The sequence below is a fragment of the Tauraco erythrolophus genome, chromosome 4 (genome assembly GCF_009769465.1).
Source record: "Tauraco erythrolophus isolate bTauEry1 chromosome 4, bTauEry1.pri, whole genome shotgun sequence".
In the NCBI taxonomy this organism is placed as follows: Eukaryota; Metazoa; Chordata; class Aves; order Musophagiformes; family Musophagidae; genus Tauraco; species Tauraco erythrolophus.
Genome location: NC_141468.1, coordinates 1,835,749 through 1,859,559, shown reverse-complemented (window position 1 = coordinate 1,859,559; position 23,811 = coordinate 1,835,749). Strand labels below are relative to the sequence as shown.

Here is a 23,811-nt window from a genome sequence, read left to right as displayed (position 1 = left end):
GGCGCTTGAAGGTACTACACTGTCACTACATCAGGTGTCCATCCTACATGCACCCATCACTGGAGAGAGACATACAACACATTGGCCCCACGGGTGACATATGCATGATTGCTCATCAATGTTGGGACCGAAATCCAATTCTAGGAACCTTTTCTCATGACCACTTTAAAAATGAATGAAATGTTATGAGATAGGTCTTTAACTCAAACACCCCACAATGATGGTCTTGTGAGTGCAGGATTTATTTTGAATTCCAGGGATCTCCTGGCTATCCTGGACCAGCGGGGCCAAAAGGAGACAGAGTGAGTTTCGTTCCTGTGTTTCATTGGGAAAAAGCTATTGTATTGCTCTGATCTCTAATTTCTAAGCATTTTCATAGTGACCTTTGGTGAGTATGAACTTCTGAGCTATGGTCTTCTATACTGCTGGTCTTCAGCTTGTGGAGCTGTCCTTCAGCTTTAGTAGGAGGAATTGAATGTCTTTATGAAAAAAAGTGCTCAGTCCTTATCAGAAGCCATTGGCACGTTTCAGTTTTCAGTCCTATCCTTCCCTCAACCTCCAATGCATGTTCCTCCTCTGTCCTTCCATCCACCTGGGCTGTCTGTATGGCTACAGATCAGGGAGCGGATCCTACTGAAATCCAACCTCCTTTTTTTTTTCCCTGGGATTAATTGTCTTCCATGCCAGTAAGCAAAGCTCGTATCATGGCCACGTGGTTTCTGGTACTTCTGCAAAAGACTTGCTGCAAATAGGTGGCTTGTGTTTGCAGCGCAGGGAGAGGCTGTTTGGTTTTACAGTTGATTATGCTGATCTAGGGTGACGAAGATGATCCGAGGGCTGGAGCACTTCTCGTATGAAGACAGGCTGAGAGAGTTGTGGTTGTTGAGCCTGGAGAAGAGAAGGCTCCAGGGAGACCTCAGAGCAGCCTTCCAGTACCTAAAGGGGGTCCACAGGAAAGCTGGAAAGGGGCTTTTTACAAGGGTATATGGTGATAGGATGAGGGGTAATGGCTTTAAACTGAAAGAGGGGGGATTTCGATTAGATCTAAGGAAGAAATTCTTCCCTCTGAGGGTGGTGAGGCACTGGCACAGGTTGCCCAGAGAAGCTGTGGCTGCCCCATCCCTGGAAGTGTTCAAGGCCAGGTTGGATGAGGCTTTGGGCAACCTGGTGTAGTGGAAGGTGTCCCTGCCCATGGCAGGGGGGTTGGAACTAGATGATCTTTAAGGTCTCTTCCAACTCAACCCATTCTATGATTCTATGATCATGAAATTGCCCCTAAGTCATGAAACTGCCTATCTGCACCCAGACCTCCGAACACAGCTGAGCGTTTGTCCTCTTCCCTCTGTTGCACAGGGTGAACCAGGCTATGTTCTGGGAGGAGTGGAGGTGATTCCTGGCCGAAATGGGCAGCCTGGCCCCCCTGTAAGTGTCATACCCCAGGTGTGGTGGACCCTTCAGCCTCTCAAGGGCTGCAGAGAAGTGAAGGGAGCTGGGAGAGAGCCCATGTCCCGCCCTCTCTTGTTTTTTGTTGTTGCAGGGACCGAAAGGGCAGCCAGGGGTTCCTGGGGTAGCAGGACCACCAGGTTTACCGGGTTTACCAGGGCCACAGGGGCCACCAGGAATCTCCATCAAGGTAAGCAAGGTTGTTTGCAGCATTGCTTTGTGATGTTGTACTACAGAGAGAGGAGACCTGGCATAGTCCAGGGTCCTTGGATACTTGGTTCATTCAAGGGCCCTGGGAACACACATTTCTTTTCTCCATCATGGGATTCTCTCATTGAGGCATAAAAGGAGAAACTGCAAAGTATTCCCATCATCAGGGCCTTGCTGTTATTACAGCAGGAATTGATGACAAAGCTTGAAAAGGTTACAGTTAGCCTTGTCTGACATGGGACCAGGTTCAGTGGCCACTAAGACTTTTCCAGCTCCAGGTCCCTAGGAAGGTTGTTTGGTGCTGGAGTGAAATTCCCAGGATCACTTGCACTGTGCACAGCTGAAACGAGGCTGATGGTTGTCACCATTTGGTGTCTCCTTGTGCTGGTGGTGGGTCAAAAAGTCTCAGCAGACACCAAGAGACCCAAACTCCCCTCATCTGCCCTAAGGTGGGGGTTTGACACCAGATATTGCAGGTCGAGGTGTCTGGACCATGCGAGCTAGCCGACAGCTCTACTAAAGCTCTGTCTTCCCTTGAGGGTAGGAGTTTTGGTCTCTGGGCTTGTCAGCCTGCAGGAGCTCTCTAAATTACCATCCCATGGCAATTCTCCTGTCCTTTGTGTTTCAGGGTGAACCAGGGGATTTGGGTTTCAGGGTAAGTACCTGAGATGGGCTTTCACTTTTGCATGTGATGAGAAGCCTTTTTTAAAAATTATTTCTAAGCTGCCAAATAGGCTCTGGTTTCCCTACTTACCAGATGTCCATCAAGACCCAAAAGGACTGTTGGGACACACAGTAAGATTGTTCTGTGCTTCATGCAGGGCCCTCGCGGGAGGAATGGCCTCAAGGGTGACAGAGGAAGTGTGGGAGAGCCGGTGAGTGGTCCACTGATGGCCAGTTACTGAGGAAGAGCTGCCAGCCATGGTGGGAAAGGGCTGTTGGTCTCGGGATGCCCTCTGCCAGGTGGGGTGGTTGTAGAGGGACAACATCTACTGCCAGTTCTCATCAGCTGCCACTTCAAGATGCTTCACTCCGCTGATGAGGGCTGACAGATTCAGCAGGGCCAATTACGCATTTCTCACTTTGTCAGCTTCATCCTGTTGACCCATCATTCAGGAATCACCAAAAGGGAAATGTTAGAAACCCAGCGAAGACATGAGATAACAGCCTTTTGTTTTACCAAAAGCAAGGACATGCTTGTCCTTGTGGCACAGAGCAAAGCTGTGAGAAGTGCATCTACCACTATGCTCACCATGATGATAAATTCTGTGGTGTAGTCAGTCATGTTGGCAGATGATAACAAATGTCACCTGATGAAGGCTACTCCAAAGCGACAGTGATTCACCCTTGAGCCCCTACTGTCTCCACCACCCATGGAGCAGCTGAGTGTAACCCTGCACCTTCCTACATCCCACCCCCTGGTCTCAGGAGGATGGAGAAGAACTGGGGCAGGTCCAGAGGAGGGCAAGAGGGTGAATCAAAAGCGCAGGACAGCAAACGAAATGAGCTGGCAGCAAATTCGAGACAAACAAAAGGAGGTGGTTCTTCACAGAAGTCCCACAAGTGTGTTTGGGATGTAGGAAGTTTGAGTTCCAGAGGAGATAAGAGAAGAAAAACAGTCCATGGAGGACTACTAGGAATAAAAGAAACCGTGTTTGGTTCGGGAAGTCCCTGCATTGCAGATGACTCAATCCTGAAAGATTACTCCGGGACTATAGGCATGTCCTGTTTTTACATCCTTCCCAAGGTGCCTATTACTATCCATCATCATATATCGGTGCTTTTTTCCCTTACCTTTGCCATACTGCAGAGCTATATTCCATAGACCAGCCATTTCCATATGTCAGTCTTCACCATTTCTACACCAGCAGCATCACTATGGTCACACTTAGAGCAACACAACCATGAAGTGCCACTTCCAAATCAACATGGGTGCCCAGCTTCTGTCTTCCCATGTAACAATCAAACTGAGTAAAGCCGGTGAAAAAGGAAATTTGGGAATCCATAAACATCTCTAGAAATCCTCAATTGCAAAGGAACTGGACGCATCAGGATACTCATTTCTCTACCTCTGTTTCTGCAGGCTTAAAAATAAACTTTTCTTTAGTGTGATTGGTAACAAACAGTTTAGAAGAAAAAGATTTGATGATGTATCTTCCTTTTCAGGGGAAGCCTGGCTTGCCAGGCCCTGGAGGGCTAGACGGTGTTCCTGGACTACCTGGACCAAGAGGAGAAAAGGTCATTACTCATCTCAGATGCTTCCTGAATCCATCAGCCCAAGGAGGAACTGAGAGTAGCCGAGACAAAGTAATAGCAGGGTAGACAGTGCAAACAAAGTGGAGGCCCGTTGGAATTTTCCTCCAATTTCTGCTTGTACAGGCTTGAGTTTGTGCATGATAGAATAGATGGTCCATCTCCATCCAAACCCTTGTTTTTTCTCACAGTCCTCGTGTTTCTACCCAGTGGAAGATCTCTGCAGTTCCTGCTGTCAGGAGCAGCGTTTCATCCCAAACTTGGCCTAAGCCCTGCATACTCCCTGTCCCCTGGACAGGGCTGCTTCATTGAATCTCCCACCCTGCTTCGAATGGTCACTGAAAACACCTGCAGACCCTTGTTTTTAATTCTCTCCTCCAAGTCATTGTTTGCACCTTGCCTGAAGGTTACTGGCTAGACATATGTTTTAGCCAAACGTTTACAGAGCAAATTTCTCCCCTCCTGCTTTGCAGGGGGACTAAGAGTAGAGCCCTGAAGCAGATATCTGGGTAGGACATATGGTCTGCAACTCTGAGGACCAGCCTTCCTGAGTGCAGTGCTGTGCTTACCTTGCAGGGGGTGGCAGGAACTGGTATTCCCGGCACTGCTGGCTTGAAGGGGGAAGAAGGAGAGCAGGTGGGTTGGCAATTTTACAGTGAGATTTGCAGCTGAAGTCCATTTGGAGGGTTCTGTGTCTCCAGAGTCTCCTCCAATACCTCTTATCTAGGTTTTCCTCAAAGGGCACATCCTGTGGTTACAAATGGAAAGGGTGAGAAAAGAGAAGATGTTGGGTTTTAAAGTTTAAAGCTTTCACTGTTTCTGAGGCTTTGAGCAACCTGATCTATTGGAAGGTGTCCCTGCCCACGATGGGGGGTTTGGAACTAGATGATCTTTTAGGTCCCTTCCAACCCAAACCATTCTATGATTCCATTATTCTGTTTTTTCAGGGAGTGATGGGACCTCCAGGAGCACCAGGACCAAAGGTGGGTACTGAAATGCTAAACCTGAGTCCCTGTGCCTTGTATTCAGGTGCCAAGGAAAACATCTGGCTCTAACCATCATCACAGGCTGCAGGAATGTTGACTCCTTACTCAAAAGCAATGAAAGGGAATAATTTTACACATCAGCAGTCACTGGCCTGTGGAAGTCATTGCTGCAGGGTGCTGCAGAGACCTGGAATAGTAGTGAGCTGGCATATTTTAATAAAATAATAAATTGGATTTTTATGGCCAGTGGGGCTCTGCAGAACTGTAATAGTTCACATTAAATGTGTTTTGGGAGGAAGATATAAGGAGCAGGTTGTCTCACATCTGTGTTTTGAACACCTTCCTCTGAACCCTCCAGGCCTCGGTTCATTCCCAAGTTTCCAGTGGAGAAAGACCAGCCCTGTGAGAAGTGATACAGCCCATCCTCAAGTTTGAGTTTTCTTCTGGAAGTGCCCATCTTCTTCCAGCTGTTGGGGGAAAAGGAAACCTTGACTTGACTAGTTGTCTCACCTTGCTTAAGAGCCTGGGGTCATGGCGAGGAATGATTTTGGTGTCCTGGTGCTGCCAAGGAAAGGGACTGGATAAAAGTAGCTCCAGTCCAAATCTGGCAGCTCTGCCATGAACCCAGGGAAGACAATGCATGGCAAGGACTAGTCAGGAAGGGACTCATGGCAGGCATGAAGATTTTCTTGCAGACTGCTGCCTATCTCCCAGCTCTCACTACTCATGGAGATGGAGGAATTCAACTCCAGGGCTTCTCCATGTGACAAAATACTAGGAAAGCTGCAGGTACAGGAGGAATCAGCTGATCTCGGCATGTACAGGGACGATTGCTGTAGGAGGAAGGAGACAAATTTCAGATGAGCCAGGAGAAATGTCTCTAAATTCATGTTTTAGTGGATGTTTGTCTCTTCCTGAAGCACTTGGCTCAGCTCATGTTGAAGTTTGACACTGGAGTAAGACTCGAGAAGTCTGAATTTTCCCTGGTACAGGGAGTGCCAGGCATGGGTTTAGGTGGTATGTAAGCTGTCTCAGCATGGTCCCAGATTGTTATGGCTCTTGGAGGAGCAACCACTTAGGATTAGGTTGTATGACCCTCTGCACGCCCCCTTCTCCAGGTAACTCAGGATATTCTCTTTGAGTTACTGTTGGTCACCGAATGAATCTGAGTCACGGATTTATTTCATGTCCGTTAAGCTCAAAAAATGTCGGTGTTGATCCCCAAATAAATTATTTTCATACTTCCAGGAGAGGTGAGAAGTGAAGGAAACAATAATATCCAAGGAAACGTTTCATTCAGCCCAAAACAAAGTGGTTTGCTTCCCTTTGCAGTGATTGTTTTTTGTTTCATAAAATGGAAGAGGATCTTAAATCTGCAAAGTCTTTGCAAGTGCTAACAGCCAGTTTGCTGCTCGAGTCTGGCTTTTCACAAGAGCTAAGACCTCCTTGAATTGTCCAGTCCTGATCCACGCAAATATGTGTCTGTGGCTGGGTGTTTCATGGACTCCCCTTGAGAAAGACCAAAATTCGGTGAGGTGACTGTTGACATTGCCCATGAGATCATGAGCTCTTTCTGAGGTGACAACAGAGGGTGCAGGAGACAATCACAGCTACTCTTTTTCATTTAGGGTAAACCAGGATCACCTGGGGAAGGAGAACCAGTTGGGCCAAGAGTGGGTCTCCAAATGAATCAAATCAGAATGAAGCGTTAAAAGTTAAGATAAAAACCCAATATGTAGCATCCCCGGTAACTGGACCGTGGACCAGTATCTCACCTTGCTCCTCTTGGTTAGGTGCAGCCTCTGAGCTAAGCCTGGACCCACCCCACAACCCCATTACCTATTCTGTAAGTTCTCAACTTTTCCAAGAACTTGCTTCGTCTTCAGCTCTCAAGCTCCTTGGGAGGAAACAGTGTGATCAAGCTCAGGATAGTCCATACGTACATATAGAGATATATGTATGTTATATTCTATGGTAGATAATTATGATATAGCTATATAGTAACTGTATATAATCATACGCGTGCAATTTAATATTAGGCATTATATATAAATTATATGTAGTAATATGTTTAATTATACAAGATGATATACATACTATACAGGTAATTAGTATACCTATACTATATAGTTATATATAATTATATATATATAATTATATATAAATGTTATGGACTCTATGTATAACATGCTATATACCACATATATGTAAAAAACTTGACTTTTTTTTTTTTTTTATATGTTTTCTTTGCTTTCCTCCCTGCTTTCACAATCTCCAGTGGAGGGAACATGCCCAGCATGCTCTTCTGCAGCGTATGAGCCTCCAGGGTCATCCTGCTCTGCCAGGGTAGCTTTGTCTTCGCTAGAGCATCTTCTGTTTTCCAGGATAGCTAAGGGCAAGGTGGTGTTTGAGGGGAAAAGGTGAGACTGGCCAGCACTGGAGCGCACAGTAGGAGGGGAAGAAGTGCTGGCTCTGTTTCTGGACTCAGGATAGAGCAGTTGAGGTATCTGTTTGGAGATCCAGAGCAAGGGATTTGAGGTCCCACCAAAGGCTTCTCCCAGTCTGGCCAGATGTGACTGGGCCATGTAGCTACATGCCATGTAACTGCAAGGTTCAGGAGCTCACTGCTGCTGAAGGAGCACCATGGGATAGACCTTGCACCAATGATAACTCCCTGGGACAACCTGCAGCTAAGAAACGCTGGCAAACAAACCTTCAACACTCTTTGCCAGGCCATATCGAGTATTCACAGGTTGCTTTTATTGAGCTGGATTTCAGGTTTGCTGTTCTTACAGCTCCCCCAGCTGCACTTGCTCTGCACGTGCTTTTGGTTATAACCTCAAAGATCAAAAGAGATGGCAGCATTTTTTCCTAAGAATAGCTACGGTAGTGAAAAATGGAAATAGGCAGGAGCAAAGCCTTGCGTGTACTTACAGCTGCCAGCTCGGAGCAGAGTCCTGGAGCTGGGTTAGACAAAGCACTGACCTGGTCTGGTAGCTCCCATGCGTCTCATGGCTGTCTCCGTACCTTTTCTTGCTTGTAAGGGACCATCTTTGCTAGCTTTCCCTGGGATGAGAGCTTGCCACTCTGCACTTGGTCTCCTGGTAGATGCAACCAGGTGTGCTAGAGATAGTCATGGGGATTGCTATCTCTCACCCAAGAGTCCCTATAGACATGTGGCAGAGGTGTCTTGTAGTCAGTGAAAAATTGGGCTGAAAAGCTCTCTCCCTTCCTCCCTGTGACTGGGAGCTTCTCACTACAGTAGGGACCAAAAATGCTAAATTCAGTCTGGTGGAAATTCTCTTTTGATGTCTTACAGGGACTCCCAGGACCTCCAGGGCAGAAGGGAGACCAAGTAAGTCAAATAGTATGAGGACAACATGTTTGACTAGCTCAGGTGAAGGTGTCCTGACTTTCCCCAGCTGCACGTGTGCAAGTGCAGTTGAGTGTGTTTGTGCGGGGCTTATGCAGAGATGAAGCCAGCAAGGATGTACTTGAGCTCAACATCTCCTCTCTGTTTTGCTCTTGTGCTTCTGAGCTGAGTTTTGAGCTGATTTAAGGAATCGGTGGAGGAGAGCAATGAGCAGAAATTTTTCATTGCCCCAGATTGTTCATTTTGTGTCCTCTTGCCTTGCAGGGGAACCCAGGATTTCCAGGTGCTCCAGCTATGGGGGTAACTATGAGTGGATTACAGCCCTTCTCGTGCTATAGCTATGCAGCATCACCACCAGCAGTGCCAGTAGACCAAGGACCCAAGAGAGAGATGTGTCCCACTGAACTGCAGGAGGAACTAATGGACCCTCCCTGAACTTGGGAGGACCCAATGAACTTGACCCTCCAGACAACTATGTCTTCTGCTCTCTTGTGCCACTTCTTGTATTCCCAGCCCTGCACCACAGTTGCCCACTGGCTCCTCAAAGGAGCTTCACTGCCGTGCAGGAGACATAAGGATAAAGCCTTCCCACCACTGAAGCCATGTGTTCCAGGCCTGTCCCCTACTCAAATTCCCCATTCCCAATGGGGTTGTGCTGGTCCCTGCTGAAGAGGCGCTGCTGATGGGTCTTATTTGCCTCATTCCCATGTGGAAACAGGGTTCCTACAGCCTCCTATTCATGTGCCTCCAAATGCTGGGGCAGCTTTAAGGAGAAACCTTGGTGGTAACCATCTCTGCATGCCCTACAGCATTGCTGCAAGGGCTGTGGGAGCAGTTGGAGGTTGCATTAAGGACTGAGACCCACCACTGGGACAGACTGATGTGTCCTGAAAGATGCTTGAATGAGCAGGGTACCTTAGATTTCTTTCCTAGCAACACTGACAGAGTTGTGTTGGAGACACAAGGTAGAAAGACAGCTCTGCAGTCCCTAAATGCAGCTCAGGGCTGCTCTGCAGGGCCATAATGCAGTCATTAAGATTCATGACTGTCTGAAGGTTGGTCGTTGGTGTGTGTCGGCGAAGGCTAGAGCAGCTGTCCTCCAGTTACCCCTTGCATATGAGTGATCATTCAGTCCCATCCCTGGAGCCAAAACCTACTGAATTTGGTGGGACTTCTTGACAAGCTTCACTGGGTTTGGGATTTGGGTTGTAGTCCTTTCTACCTTGTAGACCTTTCTAGCCATCAGTGCAGGTCATGGGTGTCCTATCCCATAACAAGGCTGAGATTCTCTTTGGAAAAGGTAACATGAATAGACTGTCCTTCGAAAGGGAGATCCTTTTCCCAAATAAGAGAGCATTTCTGTGATTTCTTTTTATCCTCAGATTTTGGGACCTCCAGGCAAGAAAGGTGTCAGGGTAAGTCCATTAATTAGCTTGAAACTTAGATGAGATCTTCACCTGAAAAAGTGAGGGCTGGATCATGTTTCACCGTCTGAATCATATCTCTCTTGTGATTGACAGGAGAGGAGAGGTTAGAAAAGTAGCAATAGTCTTGCCCTGCTGATATTTCTGTTGCTTCTATTAACATTTTGTGCCTGTCATTCTCCTTCTAGCCCCAGTCTGCGGAGAAACTTGAGATCTCCATGTGCTAGTTTTAGAAGGTAGAGGTCACCGAAGCACAGATCCAGCCCACTCACAGAAGCTATTTTCCAGCCAAGAGAGGCATTGACATGGTGGGAGAGTTGGGCTTGTTCAGCATGGAGAAGAGAAGGCTCCAAGGAGACCTTCCAGCACCTTCCAGTACCTAAAGGGGCTACAGGAAAGCTGGAGAGAGACTTTTGACAAGGGCGTGTAGTGACAGGACATGGGGCAATGGTTTTAAACTGAAAGAGGGGAGATTTAGATCAGATCCAAGGAAGAAATTCTTCACTCTGAGAGTGGTGAGGCACTAGCACAGGTTGCCCAGAGAAGTTGTGGATGCTTCATCCCTGGAAGTGTTCAAGGCCAGGTTGGATGGGGCTTTGGGCAACCTGGTGTAGTGGAGGGTGTCCCTGCCCGTGGCAGGGGGGTTGAAACTAGATGATCTTGAAGGTCCCTTCCAACTCAAACCGTTCTGTGATTCTACAATTGACATAAAATAGAAGCACAGCAGAGGCTCGAAGGGGCTTCTGGAGGTCTCTAGTCCCACCTCCTGCTCAAAACAGAGCCAACTTCAAAGCTGGGTCAGGTTTCTCAAGACCTTGTGTGCTCAGCATCTCCACAGATGGAGATTTCCCCACCTCTTTGAGTCCCTCACCCAGCATTTGACCTCCCCATGACTGAAGGAAATTGAATTTCTCAAATCAGGGAAACCCGTGAGACAGAGCTGTTCCCTGACTGTGTTGACCATATTGTACATCTGCTTTATAGGACAGTAGATACAGTTCACTTTTACTGTGGCCTCATGGTGGAACATAGCCTGGAATATCTTGATTTTTTTTTTTTTTTAATCGTTGATTACTCCTCACCAATCTGCAGAGAAATCAAAGATCTCCCTTATCCTTGTAAGGAATGTTTACTGCAGGAGTAACTCCTCTTGGCTTTTTGACTGCTGGCATTCATAGAATCATGGAATGGTTTGGGTTGGAAGGTACCTTCAAGATCATCTAGTTCCAACCCCCCTGCCATGGACAGGGACACCTTCCACCAGATCAGGTTGCCCAAAACCTCATCCAACCTGGCCTTGAACACTTCCAGGGATGGGGCAGCCACAAATTCTCTGGGCAACGTGTGCCAGTGCCTCACCACCCTCGGAGTGAAAAATTTCTTCCTTGTATCTAATGGAAATCTCCCCTCTTTCAGTTTAAAGCCATCATCCCTTGTCCTATCACTACACACCTTTGTAAAAAGCCCCTCTCCAGCTTTCTTGTAGCCACTTTAGGTACTGGAAGCCTGCTAGAAGATCATCCCAGAGGCTTCTCTTCTCCAGGCTGAACATGAAATACCTTACAGTGCTTCATACCTCACTCACCCCTTAGAGACAATGAGGTTTGTCCTTTTCACTGGACTTGGATGTTGAAGCCACCTCCCTTCATTGGTCTTATTGTCCAGACTACTTCACATGGGTTAGCAAAAACATCTCTCTCCTTTTAGGCTGGCTGCATTCCCGTGGTGGCCTGGGACCTGAGCTTTGTCCTGCTTATACCACTATAAATACACACACAGTGCTTCACAGTGTACCAGTCGCGTGGCTGGAGAGGGTGTAACTGCTGTGATGGGTTTTGTATGGTGGAAGCCCACGTACTGCAGAGGAAGCTTCGGCGTAAACCTGGAGATGGATGGATGGGTGGATTTGGCAAGGGAATGGTTCTGGGAAAGTGTACAATGCAGCTCTAGAGAGCCATGTGAACAGAGCTTGTCTTCCTGCATTGTGTTATTAGCTTTGGGAACTAGATGATCTTTGAGGTCCCTTCCAACCCAAACCATTCCATGATTCTATGTCTTTATTCACAGGGAGATATTGGACCAACAGGAGCCCTGGGACCACAAGGAGACAAAGGAATACAAGGAGACAAAGGAGAGAAGGTAATGGACTTGCTTTTCTTGGCACATCCTTTATAAGTAGAAGGGATTATTTTGTTTGTGTCCACAAAGGAAGGTCTGAGGCAGATCAAATTCCTTCTCAAGTCCGTGAGGGACACAGCGTTACCAGTGCTCAGCTCACCCAGCTGCCCATGGCTGATGAAAGTGTGTAGGATCTGCTCTGTCTCTTTCTGCTAGCTTCAGATGTAGAGATTTATGTCCTGAGCTTGGAAGCTGCTCTGGCAAGACACTGTGTCTCCCTCTGGATCTTGCTCAGCACCAAACACAGCCTTGGCAACTAACTCCCAGCAGTTACAGCAAGGATGGGAAGCAGGCTGACCATCGAAGGGGCTGCGAAGTGGTGGTGGAGTGGAGACTGCTAACAGTGAGCATGGCACAGGACATGTTCCCCAGAGATAACGAGTGGAGCAGGGTCATGCCACCACAGCTCGTGCGTGGTGATGGAAGAATTGCAGCCAAGACCTGCAAGATCGGGATGGGGAAACTGAGGCACATGCTGGGTTCCCCATATAGCACTCTAATGAAGGTTGGCTCTCCACAGCAGCATCTCTCAGAGGTGGCAAGGAGTGTGGTTAGGAGAGAAGAGGGACCATGTGGTGGCCATAAGGACAAACTGAGAGGTTGTACCAGCAGAGGGTTTAGCCCTAGCTGTCTCTTTATTCTGCGTAGAGTTGCAGAGAGGCAAAGCTCCCCAAGCGTTACGCTGAGACACGCATCATCATTGATTTTTTTTTTTTGCAGGGAAGTCCAGGTTTCGGCATTCCTGGTCAACCTGGGATGAAGGGAGACCCAGGCGACAGGGTGAGTGGGACAACATTCTGGATGTGTAAAAGGAAGGCTAAGGAGGCAAGTCAGGAGGTTCAGAGCCGAAATCTCTCTGTCATCTCCATGCATGTGAATTTGCTGGCCTTCTCCAACAAAACCTGTCTCCAGCAAACTAATACTGGGATGGTAACAAGGAGCTGGGCTGTTAACCCTGTGGTTGGTGATCCCATGGTGGTCTTGTATGATGGAGTAGTTTGCACCTGACTGTGGGAGACAACGCTAAGGGAGGACTTCTCTGAAACACAGAGTAAGGATTGCTTGTGAGTCTGGAAGAAAGCACAAATGGTCAATGCTCAGCTGGTAATTCTGTGACCAGCAAAGCCAAGGAAGCCCCATTTCCAATGGCTTTGTGTCCTGAAGGTGAACTCGACTTTTATCTTCATGGTTTTTTGTGTCTAAGAAGGTGCAAGCTTCTGGTGGCTCCCACGTGAGTTCACTGATGTCTTGTAAGGGTTGCGTTAATGCCTTGGTGTTCCCTCCTATGGGGGTATTAATAGTCCCTTTCATTTTAAACCGGCAAAAACTTGCAGAACCTAACATCTTTGAGGTCCACACCCCTCTATGAAAGCTGATCATCAAAATAGTAATGGTTTCAAAGTGGAGAAGACAGATGTATCTAGACAGTGTGCTTACAGCAACCCCTCTTCTCTTAGGACACCATCTGTTTTCCCTGTCTCTGCATTTTACTCCACTGTTTCAGCTGCTAATATCTGCCATCAAAGAGCAGCTTTGCAGCATTGAGTGTGATGTTGACACCCTCTAGATACAACAGAGGACCCTTATTTGAAATTATTCCACCTGTATCCTTCTTGCCACGTGACTAACGATCTGTATTTCTGCAGGGAAATGTAGGTTTGTCTGGCAAACCGGGTCAGAAGGTGAGTTTGTGCAGCGGTTGCAACGTGTAGAGCATTGTCTTGTGACTGATGTCTGCATCACTCAAAGCATCTTGAGTCATGAGCTTTGCCATAGGGACAGTGTCAAAACATGGGGAGTCTCCAAAAGCTTGAAAGGTCTGAACAGATTCTGCTCTGCTCGAGTCTCCATATGACACACAGAGCCTTGCATAGAAAAACAATGAAAAGATGCTCTTGCATCTTTAATGAGGCTTTAAAAAAAATCTACAAATCCTGGCTTGTAGGGTTCCTCCTAACAAAGGTTCAAAAGTGGTCAACAGAGGTCTGGAAAACATCCCAAATGTGGTGTTGGTTCAGTGAATCTATCTCACTGTGTACATTTCTCAAGCAGTGTTGCTCCCCAGGCTTGGCTGAGGGAGCATATGGATTTGGGAAATATTACAGCATGATACATAGCCCAGCGAGCAAAATATTTAGGCTGGATCGGCTTCATGGGCATGGAGAAATTAGATGTCGAAAGAGATAAATGAGATGCATCCAAGACAGGATGCGTTAACAAGATGTGTTAATGCAGTTGCAGAGTGGAGAAGGCAGCGAGAGGTATTTTGGGTTGGGAGGAGGCATGGTGAGGTGGTTGGGTGATGAGGAAGGTCTCTGTTGTGCAAACATCAAGCAGAACGGATGTGTATGTACCCATCCATGAAAGCTCAACTGATTTTATGTGGGAATAGAAGTTAAAATATGGAGGAGGAAATGACCCTATGTCCACATCACTCTCTCAAGACCAGACCCATCTCTTGCGTCTCTGATAATGGACCACCTCATTTGAGCTGCAAAGCTTCCTGAAGGTGGAGAACCTCAGAAGAGTCTGTCCTGTAGTGTTTGCCAAGGCTGATCGTAGAGTCTGGATGGGATGACATTAGAGAATGGATGCTTTCCTATCCAAATGCAATAAACACAGCCCTTCCTAGCACAGGGTAGATGCTCTGAGGCCAAGCTTCAGCCAGGAGTGTGGCAGCAATTGCATTGCCATGGGGTTTGGCATGCTGTCTGAATCCATCCCACAATGTCTAAAGAGTGAGGACTATGAAATGGCAGAAGAGGAATGTAACAACAGTCTTGTTTTCTGTAGGGGGATATAGGTCTGAAGGGAGAGAAAGGTGAACCAGGATTACCTGGGAAACCAGGCGAGACCGGATTAAGAGGTAAAGATGTAAGTAGAAGCTAACAATCCAGTCAGATGGTCATGCTGAACCCCTTGGGACATCACTTTGTACCAAGCTAACAACTCCAGGTTATGCCCTTGCAGTAGCAAGGAGGAACAAGGGACAGGATGGGACCACTCAGAATCATAGAATGGTTTGGGTTGGCTGGGACCTTAAAGATCATCCAGTTCCACCCCCCCTGCCATGGGCAGAGACACCTTTTGCTACACCAGGTTGCCCAAAGCCCCATCCAACCTGGCCTTGAACACTTCCAGGGATGGGGCAGCCACAGCTTCTCTGGGCAACCTGGTCCAGTGTTTCACCACCCTCATTGTAAACATTCATCTTATATAGGCCTCACTGGGGAAGAGACAGGTCTCAGCACGGCACCAGTCAACAAACAAGACTGGGTAAACTGTGTCTAATTAGGCATGATGTTTTGGTCATCAAGGGATCTAACTTCTCATTTGCTCTGTCTGCTCTTTCAATGTGAGGGAGGAGGTAGATGCTTTGCAGATTGTCATTAGGACGTACTTTAGACTCTGTTTCAGGGCCGAATCTCTTTGCCTTTGGTGTGGGAGGAACAAGTGTGCATCACTGTGGAATTTGTGTTACACTACCTGGACACAACGTTTCTTACTTGTTGTTCAACATCATCAACATCATTTCAAGGCCAGGTTGAATGAGGTGTTGAGCAACCTGGTGTAGTGGAGGGTGTCCCTGCCCATGGCAGGGGGGTTGGAACTAGATGATCTTGAAGGTCCCTTCCAACCCAAACCGTTCTATGATTCTATCATCATGTTTTTTCATCATTGAGTCATGTCTGTCTGACTTGCAGGGGAGTTAGCTCATTGTACAGCCACAACAGTCCTGCAGGGCTTTTGGTTTGAGGGTGTAATAGTTCCCTCTTAGGATCAAACAAGGTGGCCCTTCACAAAAGCATCATAACTGGCTTCAGGAAAGCCTCTCCTAACCCCAGTCAGTGAAGACCTTTCTTCAGTTCAAAGGGCTGAGTTGATCCCCAAACATCGAGTGGAATAGAATCACCAAGGGAAGGCTTGAGAAGAAAAGAAGCAGACATGTTTCTGATCCTAAGGCACTGCTGCCCAACATGTCTGACTTCAGAGTCACCGGTGATTTCAAAACCAGACAAAGAGCTCTTAACCTGAGTAGGAAATTAGGGTAGAAAACCTGGTGATGGGTGGAAATGTAACCTAGCGCTTTTGCGTTGTGTTGTAGGGAGAACCAGGGAAGAAAGGCACCTCTGGGACCAAGGTAATCAACGGGGATTGGTGATTACCAGACCTTCCAGAGTTATGTACGTAGTACCCAACACAGCAGACTGGCTCACAGCTGGAGCTCTGGGCACAGCAGCACAGGGGAAGGGCTGCACTAAGTTAGAGTGAAGGTCTCTCCAGCCCAGCATCTCACCTCCAAGAGTTGACCTACTTCTCTGGAGGTCCTGGGAATAACACAAAAGCAGGATGTCCTTTATGAAAGGCAATGTCTTACGGGTTTGATAGCTCTCGGTATATTTTGCTTCCACAGAGTTAGTCACCCCCCATAAACTTTTAACACCCTCAAACCCTCTGGGCAAGGCATTGCACAGGTTACTTAGCAGCTGGAAAACCATCCCCTTTGATTTGTTTTGAAGTTGACCTCTGTTCATTTTGTTTCTTGTTGACTTGTCTTTGTGTTAGAGACTATGAAGAATCTTCTTCATCCTGCCTTCGGCTTTTCTTTCTCTTATTTTAGCTTTGGTTTCATCTTCCAAAGCTAAAAGCTGAAAGAGAAAGGCCAAAAAAGCTTTTTGAAGCTCCCACTCCTGTCTTTTAGGGAGAAGCTGGTGTCCCTGGAGAACCAGGAGAGAGAGGAATCAGGGTAATAATTGTTACTATTATCATTCTCTAACCAGGTGAGTGGTGGGGCATCAGGGAAGGCTGCTCTGCGGCTGCCCAGGCATCCCTGGTCTGTGCAGGACGGGAGGACTTCTCCAGCCCAACGAGAGTCCCTACTTAGAAACATCCACGTGCAAATATTTCTTTCCTGAGTGAAAAATCGGAGAGGGGCAGCATTTCCCTTGCTTGTTTAACTTTTTTTTGAGCTGCTGGATGTGCTCCAAAATAATTTCTGATTGCTTCTCCAAATCCTTTCATGCAGGGTCCACCTGGACTTCCAGGACGGCCTGGAGAGCAGGGAATAAAAGGCGATACAGGACAACCTGGAAAGGATGTAAGGCAATCCCTGAAGGAGCAGTTGAGAGGGGGAGGACTTGGGATAACGCAACGCCACTCAAAGAAACAACTGGGTTTTTTTCTGCCTTACAGTCTGCGAGGCATAGAAAGCTCCATCCCTTTTTTTTCTGGGGAGAGGGTCTCCTCTTCAAAGGGAAGATTAGGGCTGTTTCTCCCTTCTTGTTTGATTATTTAGAGCACAAGTTAAAGAGCAGGGCTGTGCACTGAGAGTTTCTGAGTGTGCAGAACTTCCCCAGTCCCACACGGCTGGGAAAAAAAACCCAAAAACCACTAAACACTGTCTCAGTCTGGTAAGGAAAGGAAACGATGTGCTTATTTATGCTCTACCTGGCTGATCTCTCTCTAATGGCTTTGGAGAGCACTGGCTAAGATCAGCCACGTTGTCATAGAATCATAGAATGGTTAGGGCTGGAAGGACCTTCAAAGGTCATCTAGTCCAAACCCCGCTTTGTCAGAGGTCTCAAAGACATGATGTTTCTACAAATTGAGAAAATGAGCAGCTGACTTGAGGAAAGTCCCTAATGAGCCTACCCACCGAGGAAGAGGCTAATGAGCTCACCCCTTATTAAATATCAGAGACTTCTTCCATAGGAGAGACGTTGAAATCCAGATTTCATTAGCTCAGCTGCCCCAAAATGGGCTTGTTTGTCCATCAGATGCTGAGCTGGGAAGAAGAGGAGAGACTGCTGAGAGGCCTTCCCCTACTATGGCTTGGTTTTGTCTTTCTTCTCTCCCCACCTCCTGGTGAATCCCCTTTCCTGGGAATCACCAGGGAGAAGGGCGACAAGGGCAAATCTGTAGGTTTGCGCATTCCCATTTATAACCTTGCGTGAGAGAGAGTCTGTTTGGGGATTAAAATGTTGAATTGCACCACTCACTATTTTTTGGGGTGGGGGTATGGTGGTGGTCTGTCTTCACAGGGTGAGCCTGGGCTGCCTGGGACTCCTGGAAGCATTGTGAGTAATGCCTGATTCTGTTGTCTTACACATTTTTTGGGGGGAAAAGGGTATATTGAGTTTTATCATGAATCCTGGGTGCCACGGAAGACACATTGCCAGAACTTAATGCTTGCAACGCTGCGTGTTGTCAAGTGGGTTTCCCTCCTAGCCTCATCAAAGGTGCAAAGCAGTGCAGCTAGCTCCTCTACAGATATATGCATGAATCCCACCCCAAATGGCTTGTTATTGATGATGCAAGAAGACTGTGACACAGAAGAGACTAAAAAGCTAGCTATGAAGCCATCTGATACCTTTAATCATTACCTGTTGTGTAATCAAGACATCTAGGCTCCTTCTACAGTGCAGACAGACAGATGCCTTCTAGGAAAGGTGCTTGGGCAGATGGGGTGACTCATGCTCAGGACTCTCCTCTGCCTTTGCATGGAGTTTTCCTTTGGATAAGAGGCGTAACATCAAGTTGGGTCAGATGAAGAGTGAGCAACTCAACCCAGGTTCATCAAAAATAAGGCTGGAAGAGAATTTGAAAGGTCATTTAGGTGACCAGGAAAGTGTTTTGCTACATGAATGTGCAAGGAGGCATTTTTTCACCCCGTTAGCTTCAGTGGAGGTAAAGCCACCTCAGTGCAAAACCAGACCACTGCCTTGGGACTGGGAGCCACAGCCTCTTTCTTGGGAGAGCTGTGCTTGGCTTTATCTTCCATCCCTAGGGATGAGGCATTGGCAGGGTCTGAGTAACAGGCTGCTTCAAAGTGGGCAAAATGCTGCTGATCGCCTTCAGCAGTGTTATTCCTGCACAAAACAGTGGTTTCTGCCAACTTCAGAACTCAGGACAAGCCAGGAGCAAGGAGTCATAGCCTTCTGGTGATAGATGCTTCTCTCCACACATCGCAGCTCTCTGCTCCCAACCCTACAAACATACTGTTTGAAATTACCCCGTTTTGTGGTTCCAGCCCCGTTTCCAGATGTTGTTATCTACTGGGGCTCCTGTTCACTTGTCTCTCGTGTTCTGCACTACTTGGACTCTGGTATGTTCGGGAGTGGGACATGGGGGTATCAAACACCCTCTATTCCCTTCAAAACTGGGAAGAGCCTTATTGCTCCAGGGTATGGCAAGATCCTCCTCTGCTAATGCACAACCATCTCATTCCATCACTCCGCCAGGTAGTCTTAGGGTTCAAAAGGCTTGTTCTCAGTCACGCAGTTACCCAACCAGCTACTCTAATATCCCACTAAATGCCCGTGTCAGAAAGGGACCCAAACCATGTCCTGAGCAGCAGGGAAGTGGTGTCCATGTGACCCCAGTTCCCTTTGAGAGGGACTTCACTGGAAATGCAGATGTTGACACCAACATCACAACCACCCTGAATCTCTTACCTGTGAGAGCTAAGATGCTGCACCAGCTCTCTGTTGCTTTGAGTCCAAACATAGCAGGTTTAGGTTGCTGACTTATTTGGGAGAAAGCAGCTGGCTCTGCACCCGTGGGTAAGGGCTAACAGGGATGAAAGACACATGGAGGTGAGAGCTTGTGCCAAAGACATCATCGTTCACTTTGTGAGCAAGGTTTCTTCCATTTTTTTTGCAGATATCTTCTCTGGAGAACACCATCACCCTGAAAGGTGACAAGGTAAGATCTCCTCTTTGCTGGAGAAGGTGTGTGTTGAAGCTGAATGTGTGATTATTTAAGCAGCGTGTTTCAAGTGAAGAGCAGAGTTGCTCCAAATTTAACTTACTTATCAGACAGTTACAAGAAAAGGCTGGTTGGTCCATGTGGAAAATACGTTGTTAACTGGGGCCAGTGTGTGAGAAATACCACAATGCATGATGAAACCAGCATCTCCACTGGGAATTTTAGAGGGGACGAAGAACTAACATGTTCCTATTGGCTTACAGGGGGATTGCGGAAAGGATGGCTTGAAAGGCGAAAGAGGTCCTCCAGGCCCAAAGGTGCGTCCCAAATATGTGGAGGCATTTTTGTGTTGGTGCTGTTGTGTTTGGCTGGCCAGGGTTGAAGAGCACCCATCTCAGGTCTCTTCTGACCCCTCAAAAGATTAGGCTTTCAAAGCAGAGTTTCTGAGCTGGGCTCGTAAACTTGTGATCACAGTGATGCTGTAGTCCTACAACTTGATTAAGCAGATATGTGACATTTAGGCAGGAAGATGTTCAGGAGCCAGATGGGATAAATTTCTAAAATGTTCAGGGATGATTCCTTCCTTTCTTTTCCCTCTACAAGTTGAAGACCGTGTCAGAAAGCGATGGAAGGAGAAAAGGTTTCTGATACCACACACATCTAGAGGTTTTTAGAGGTGGGACCAACTCCTTCACTTAATAGAGGGGAAAATGCCACAGAAGGCAGCATAAGTGGGTACAGGTAGATCTCCTGATTGGCACAAGATCCAGATCTTTGCAAAGTCAAGGACTCATCCAGGTAACACACATGGGCTGTGCCTCAGATGTACCCAGTTTAACTAATGCACCCCCCAGTGTGGCTCCTTCACCCTGGCACATGTTGGTATGGAGATGCAGCACCGTCAGGGCCTTCCTGGCGCCCTTCATTCCACCGGAATCTGTCGATACGGAAACCAGATTTCAGTGAAATGAAGCCCGTCAGAGAGGCAGGTCAGCCCCCACCTCAGCTGATGTTCCTTGGCCCACCACTGGACTTCTGAAGCCATTGCAGCTCATCCATCATTTCATGCACAATGGTAGCCCGGGATCATTCGCTTGGAGAGCCACATCGTGCTGGGCAAGGAGAGGCAGACAGCCCATCCATGGGACTTGTTGTTGGGAGTCCAACCCATTAGAGATATTTGACGTGGACTGTGTGTGGCAGTACAGAGGGCCACTGGGACCACAGCCATCTCCAGCCACTGGGGGCACCTTGGCCATCCTCCTCCTTGCTGCTACCTCTGCACAGCTGCCACAGCTGTGACAACATCAGTGTCATTGAAGGAGTCTCAAAAACCTTTGCTGCTTTACACATTGTCCATTGCCAAGAAACAGAGAAGGGGATGGTGCAAAGCTCTGGTCCAAACCCTGCTTTGGTGATGCTCATGTCTGGCTCTGGCTCAGGCCTGCCCTATGAAACGCAGCCGACGGCTGTGTCCCGTGGAGGAGCACAGGAGCCCATTGAGCAGGGTGGGATTCAGCCCCCCTCTCTCAGCTGGTGGGGATTTGTCTGGGGTCGCTGAGTGTGCTGGTAGCAGAGTAAGGGCCAGATGTGACTCTTGCTCCTCATCAGAGCTCCTCTTCTTGCTGCTCCTCAGCATAATGACTTATAATTAATGAGTTGTTCTTGTTCATTTGAAGGGAGAACCTGGTCCACCAGGCAAAGGAGTAGAAATGAAGGTAAATAAAATAGAAATTATAGAGCATATTAATTTTGGAAGCACCTCCCTCTCTGCCAGGGGTTGGGATGGCAGAGGGGACCCAGTGTGCACCCCCAGGCTTAGCCACTGCCACCCGTAGGACCAGCTTCCTGGGCTGGAGGAGAGAGGAGGAGAAGTTCTGACCCTTCTTTCCTCTTGCAGGATCTGGAGAGGCTTTTTGAAGCACATGGTATCAAGGTAGGTAATGCTTTGACCTTCCTTCTGACAACATGATTGTAATTAAGCTTTTTCATCCATTCCCTCTGGCCTTCTAGAGAGTACGTGTGCTCCTCCAGGTCCAGCACTGGCTCTCACAAGAAGGCAGGGTTATTACATTTCCTTTTACAGCTCACCATACGTATTCAAATGCTTCTTGGACAGCTTTTCTGCTGCTGTGTTATGGGGTGGATGGTGGCTTTGAGGCCCATGTGATATTGAGACTTGACAAATACCCATTCAGAGCTTGGTCCTACCAACTGGGTTGGCTTGTACTTCAGCACTGGGTGTGCATAGCCAGCAAGAGGACATCCATACAGCCCTATGGGTGCTCTGGCCATGCTGGGTGTGCTCTTTAGCACAAAGTCCAGTTGGGTTGTTCCTTAGCTCATAACACAAATAATAGTGAATAGTCACTGGGCAATACTGTGGTGCTAGACTGGTGGCCTCCCTCTCTGCTCTCAAGGTTGCCATCAGCCTCATGAAGTGTGATGAGGCTCAGCTTTTAGAATTTACCAGGCAGGTACTTAGAGTTGTGCTCATTATCTTCAGCTCCTTTCTGTAAGCTCTGGAGGTGTGACCAAGGGAGGTGAGGGACTGACTGATCTGGTCAAATGTAAGGGTTTTATTTAGGGTGGGGACAGCCACCACATAAGCACCATCAATCAGCTCCCAGACAGTAGACACCTGTATTTAAATCGGCCATGGGCTGTCAGGACACATCGCTTCACCAGGTGCCCCATGAGCCCCACTGGAAATGCGTCAGTTGTTGTTTCAAGGTGGCAGCACTTGCACTGTTGTGTGTCAGGAACAGCAGGGTGGCACTGGACTACTGCCTTTATGGTCTCCACTGCTTACAGCTGGCACTGCTGAAGGACCTCTCCAACGCGCTCCTGCGGGACGGGCTGGATGGGCTGGTGCGGCAGCTGGGTGGCTCCAGGACAAGCAAGACCTCCAGGAGAAAGCAGGTGCCTCTCCATGTCACCAAACACAGTGTGAGTGTTGTCATCTGTCAGCATCTGGGGGCGGACAGACCTGGAAGGAAATGAGAGAGACAGAAATGAATCATTGAAGGCTTCAGGATCAACTCTGTCATCAAGCAGGTTACGGTGACTTGCAGCCACTGTTAGAAACAGATAAGCTGGAAGAGGCTGATGGCTTGCACCAGGATCTTGGATCTTCAGGACAGACTGATGGCATTGCAAAGCACCCTATTTTTTTCAGTGGAAATTATGGAATCAGTCAACCTTTGTTGTTGACGGAGGTAGCCAGAAGCCATCCTCCAAAGCCATCAGCCTCTTTATGCCCTTTGAGGGCTGGGGGTTGCTGGAGCAGTGGTTGTGCAAGGGGAGCAAAGCAGCTGAAAGCACGAGAAGCGATCATGAGGGTGGCCTCAAAAGCAAGAGGGATCCCAAGGAAGTAGGACTAGCTTGGAAGGAAAGCTTGGAGGTGGGCAGCAGCAAACTGCTGACTAGTCACTCTATTCTGGTTCAGGAAGGCCACCAGGTAGGACAGAGCATGCTGGAGAGATGGGGCAGTGGGCAGAAGTAACCTGTCAGGGTCCAGCTCTTCACATGTGTGGTTCCTGGGCGCTCAGGTTTGTCTTGGCCACGCTGACTCGCTTTTTTTGATGTTGCAGGATTCACTGGTGTTTGATGCTTCTCGTGATGCCCTGGCCAGCACCGAGGTGACAGAGGAAGAACAGAGCCTGGAGGTGGAGGCTCAGTTTAGTGTGCCGACGTCTGGAGGACTCTCTAAGGTGAAAATAAACAGCGGAGCGGATGGAGTGTAGTTGTGTAGATCTGTGTTCCTGTCTGTCTGGTCTGCTGCAGCAATAACATTAAGAGATTGCACATCCGATGCGTACCGGCTGCCTGTGAGCTCCCAGTCCATGCTCCAGTGATGCCTCCTGCTGATCCTCCTCCTCCCTTCCTCTCCATCCTTCTTGTCTTCTGAGCAAAAACCCATAGGTTGGGCTGTATCCAGGTCACCTCTCATAGCTGCTGGAGGAGTCATGGATCTTAATTTGCCCGTACTAGACAGACCTGATAAGGGATAGTCCAAGAAATAGTGCCTGCAGCTGCAGTGTGGCTTTTCTTGACCTCTTTTTATGACAACCAAGAGATGACTCACTCTCCATAAACCCTTGTTGATCACTGGTACGAAACGTCTGTAACTGGAGCACAAGAGCTGGGGGGGTGTTTGGAGCCAACTCCTGATGATTTTTATTTTCTTCTGTGGTTGGTTTGACGATGACCCAGTTGCTCAGGCACTTAGGATGAG

At 47.9% G+C, this 23,811-nt stretch overlaps 1 protein-coding gene across 1 annotated transcript in view; it reads left to right on the top strand.

The window, feature by feature from the left end:
• Nucleotides 1–23,320, top strand: part of LOC104379513 (collagen alpha-1(XII) chain-like) — a 57,321-nt gene extending 34,001 nt beyond the window's left edge. Inside the window, exons 25-31 of the mRNA XM_086609851.1 lie at nucleotides 1,354–1,422; nucleotides 1,538–1,633; nucleotides 19,530–19,571; nucleotides 21,475–21,510; nucleotides 21,995–22,051; nucleotides 22,389–22,523; nucleotides 23,168–23,320. Of these exons, the coding sequence (XP_086465977.1) occupies nucleotides 1,354–1,422; nucleotides 1,538–1,633; nucleotides 19,530–19,571; nucleotides 21,475–21,510; nucleotides 21,995–22,051; nucleotides 22,389–22,523; nucleotides 23,168–23,320 (588 nt within the window). The remainder of the gene's footprint in view (nucleotides 1–1,353; nucleotides 1,423–1,537; nucleotides 1,634–19,529; nucleotides 19,572–21,474; nucleotides 21,511–21,994; nucleotides 22,052–22,388; nucleotides 22,524–23,167) is intronic.
• Nucleotides 23,321–23,811: the final 491 nt, after the last annotated feature.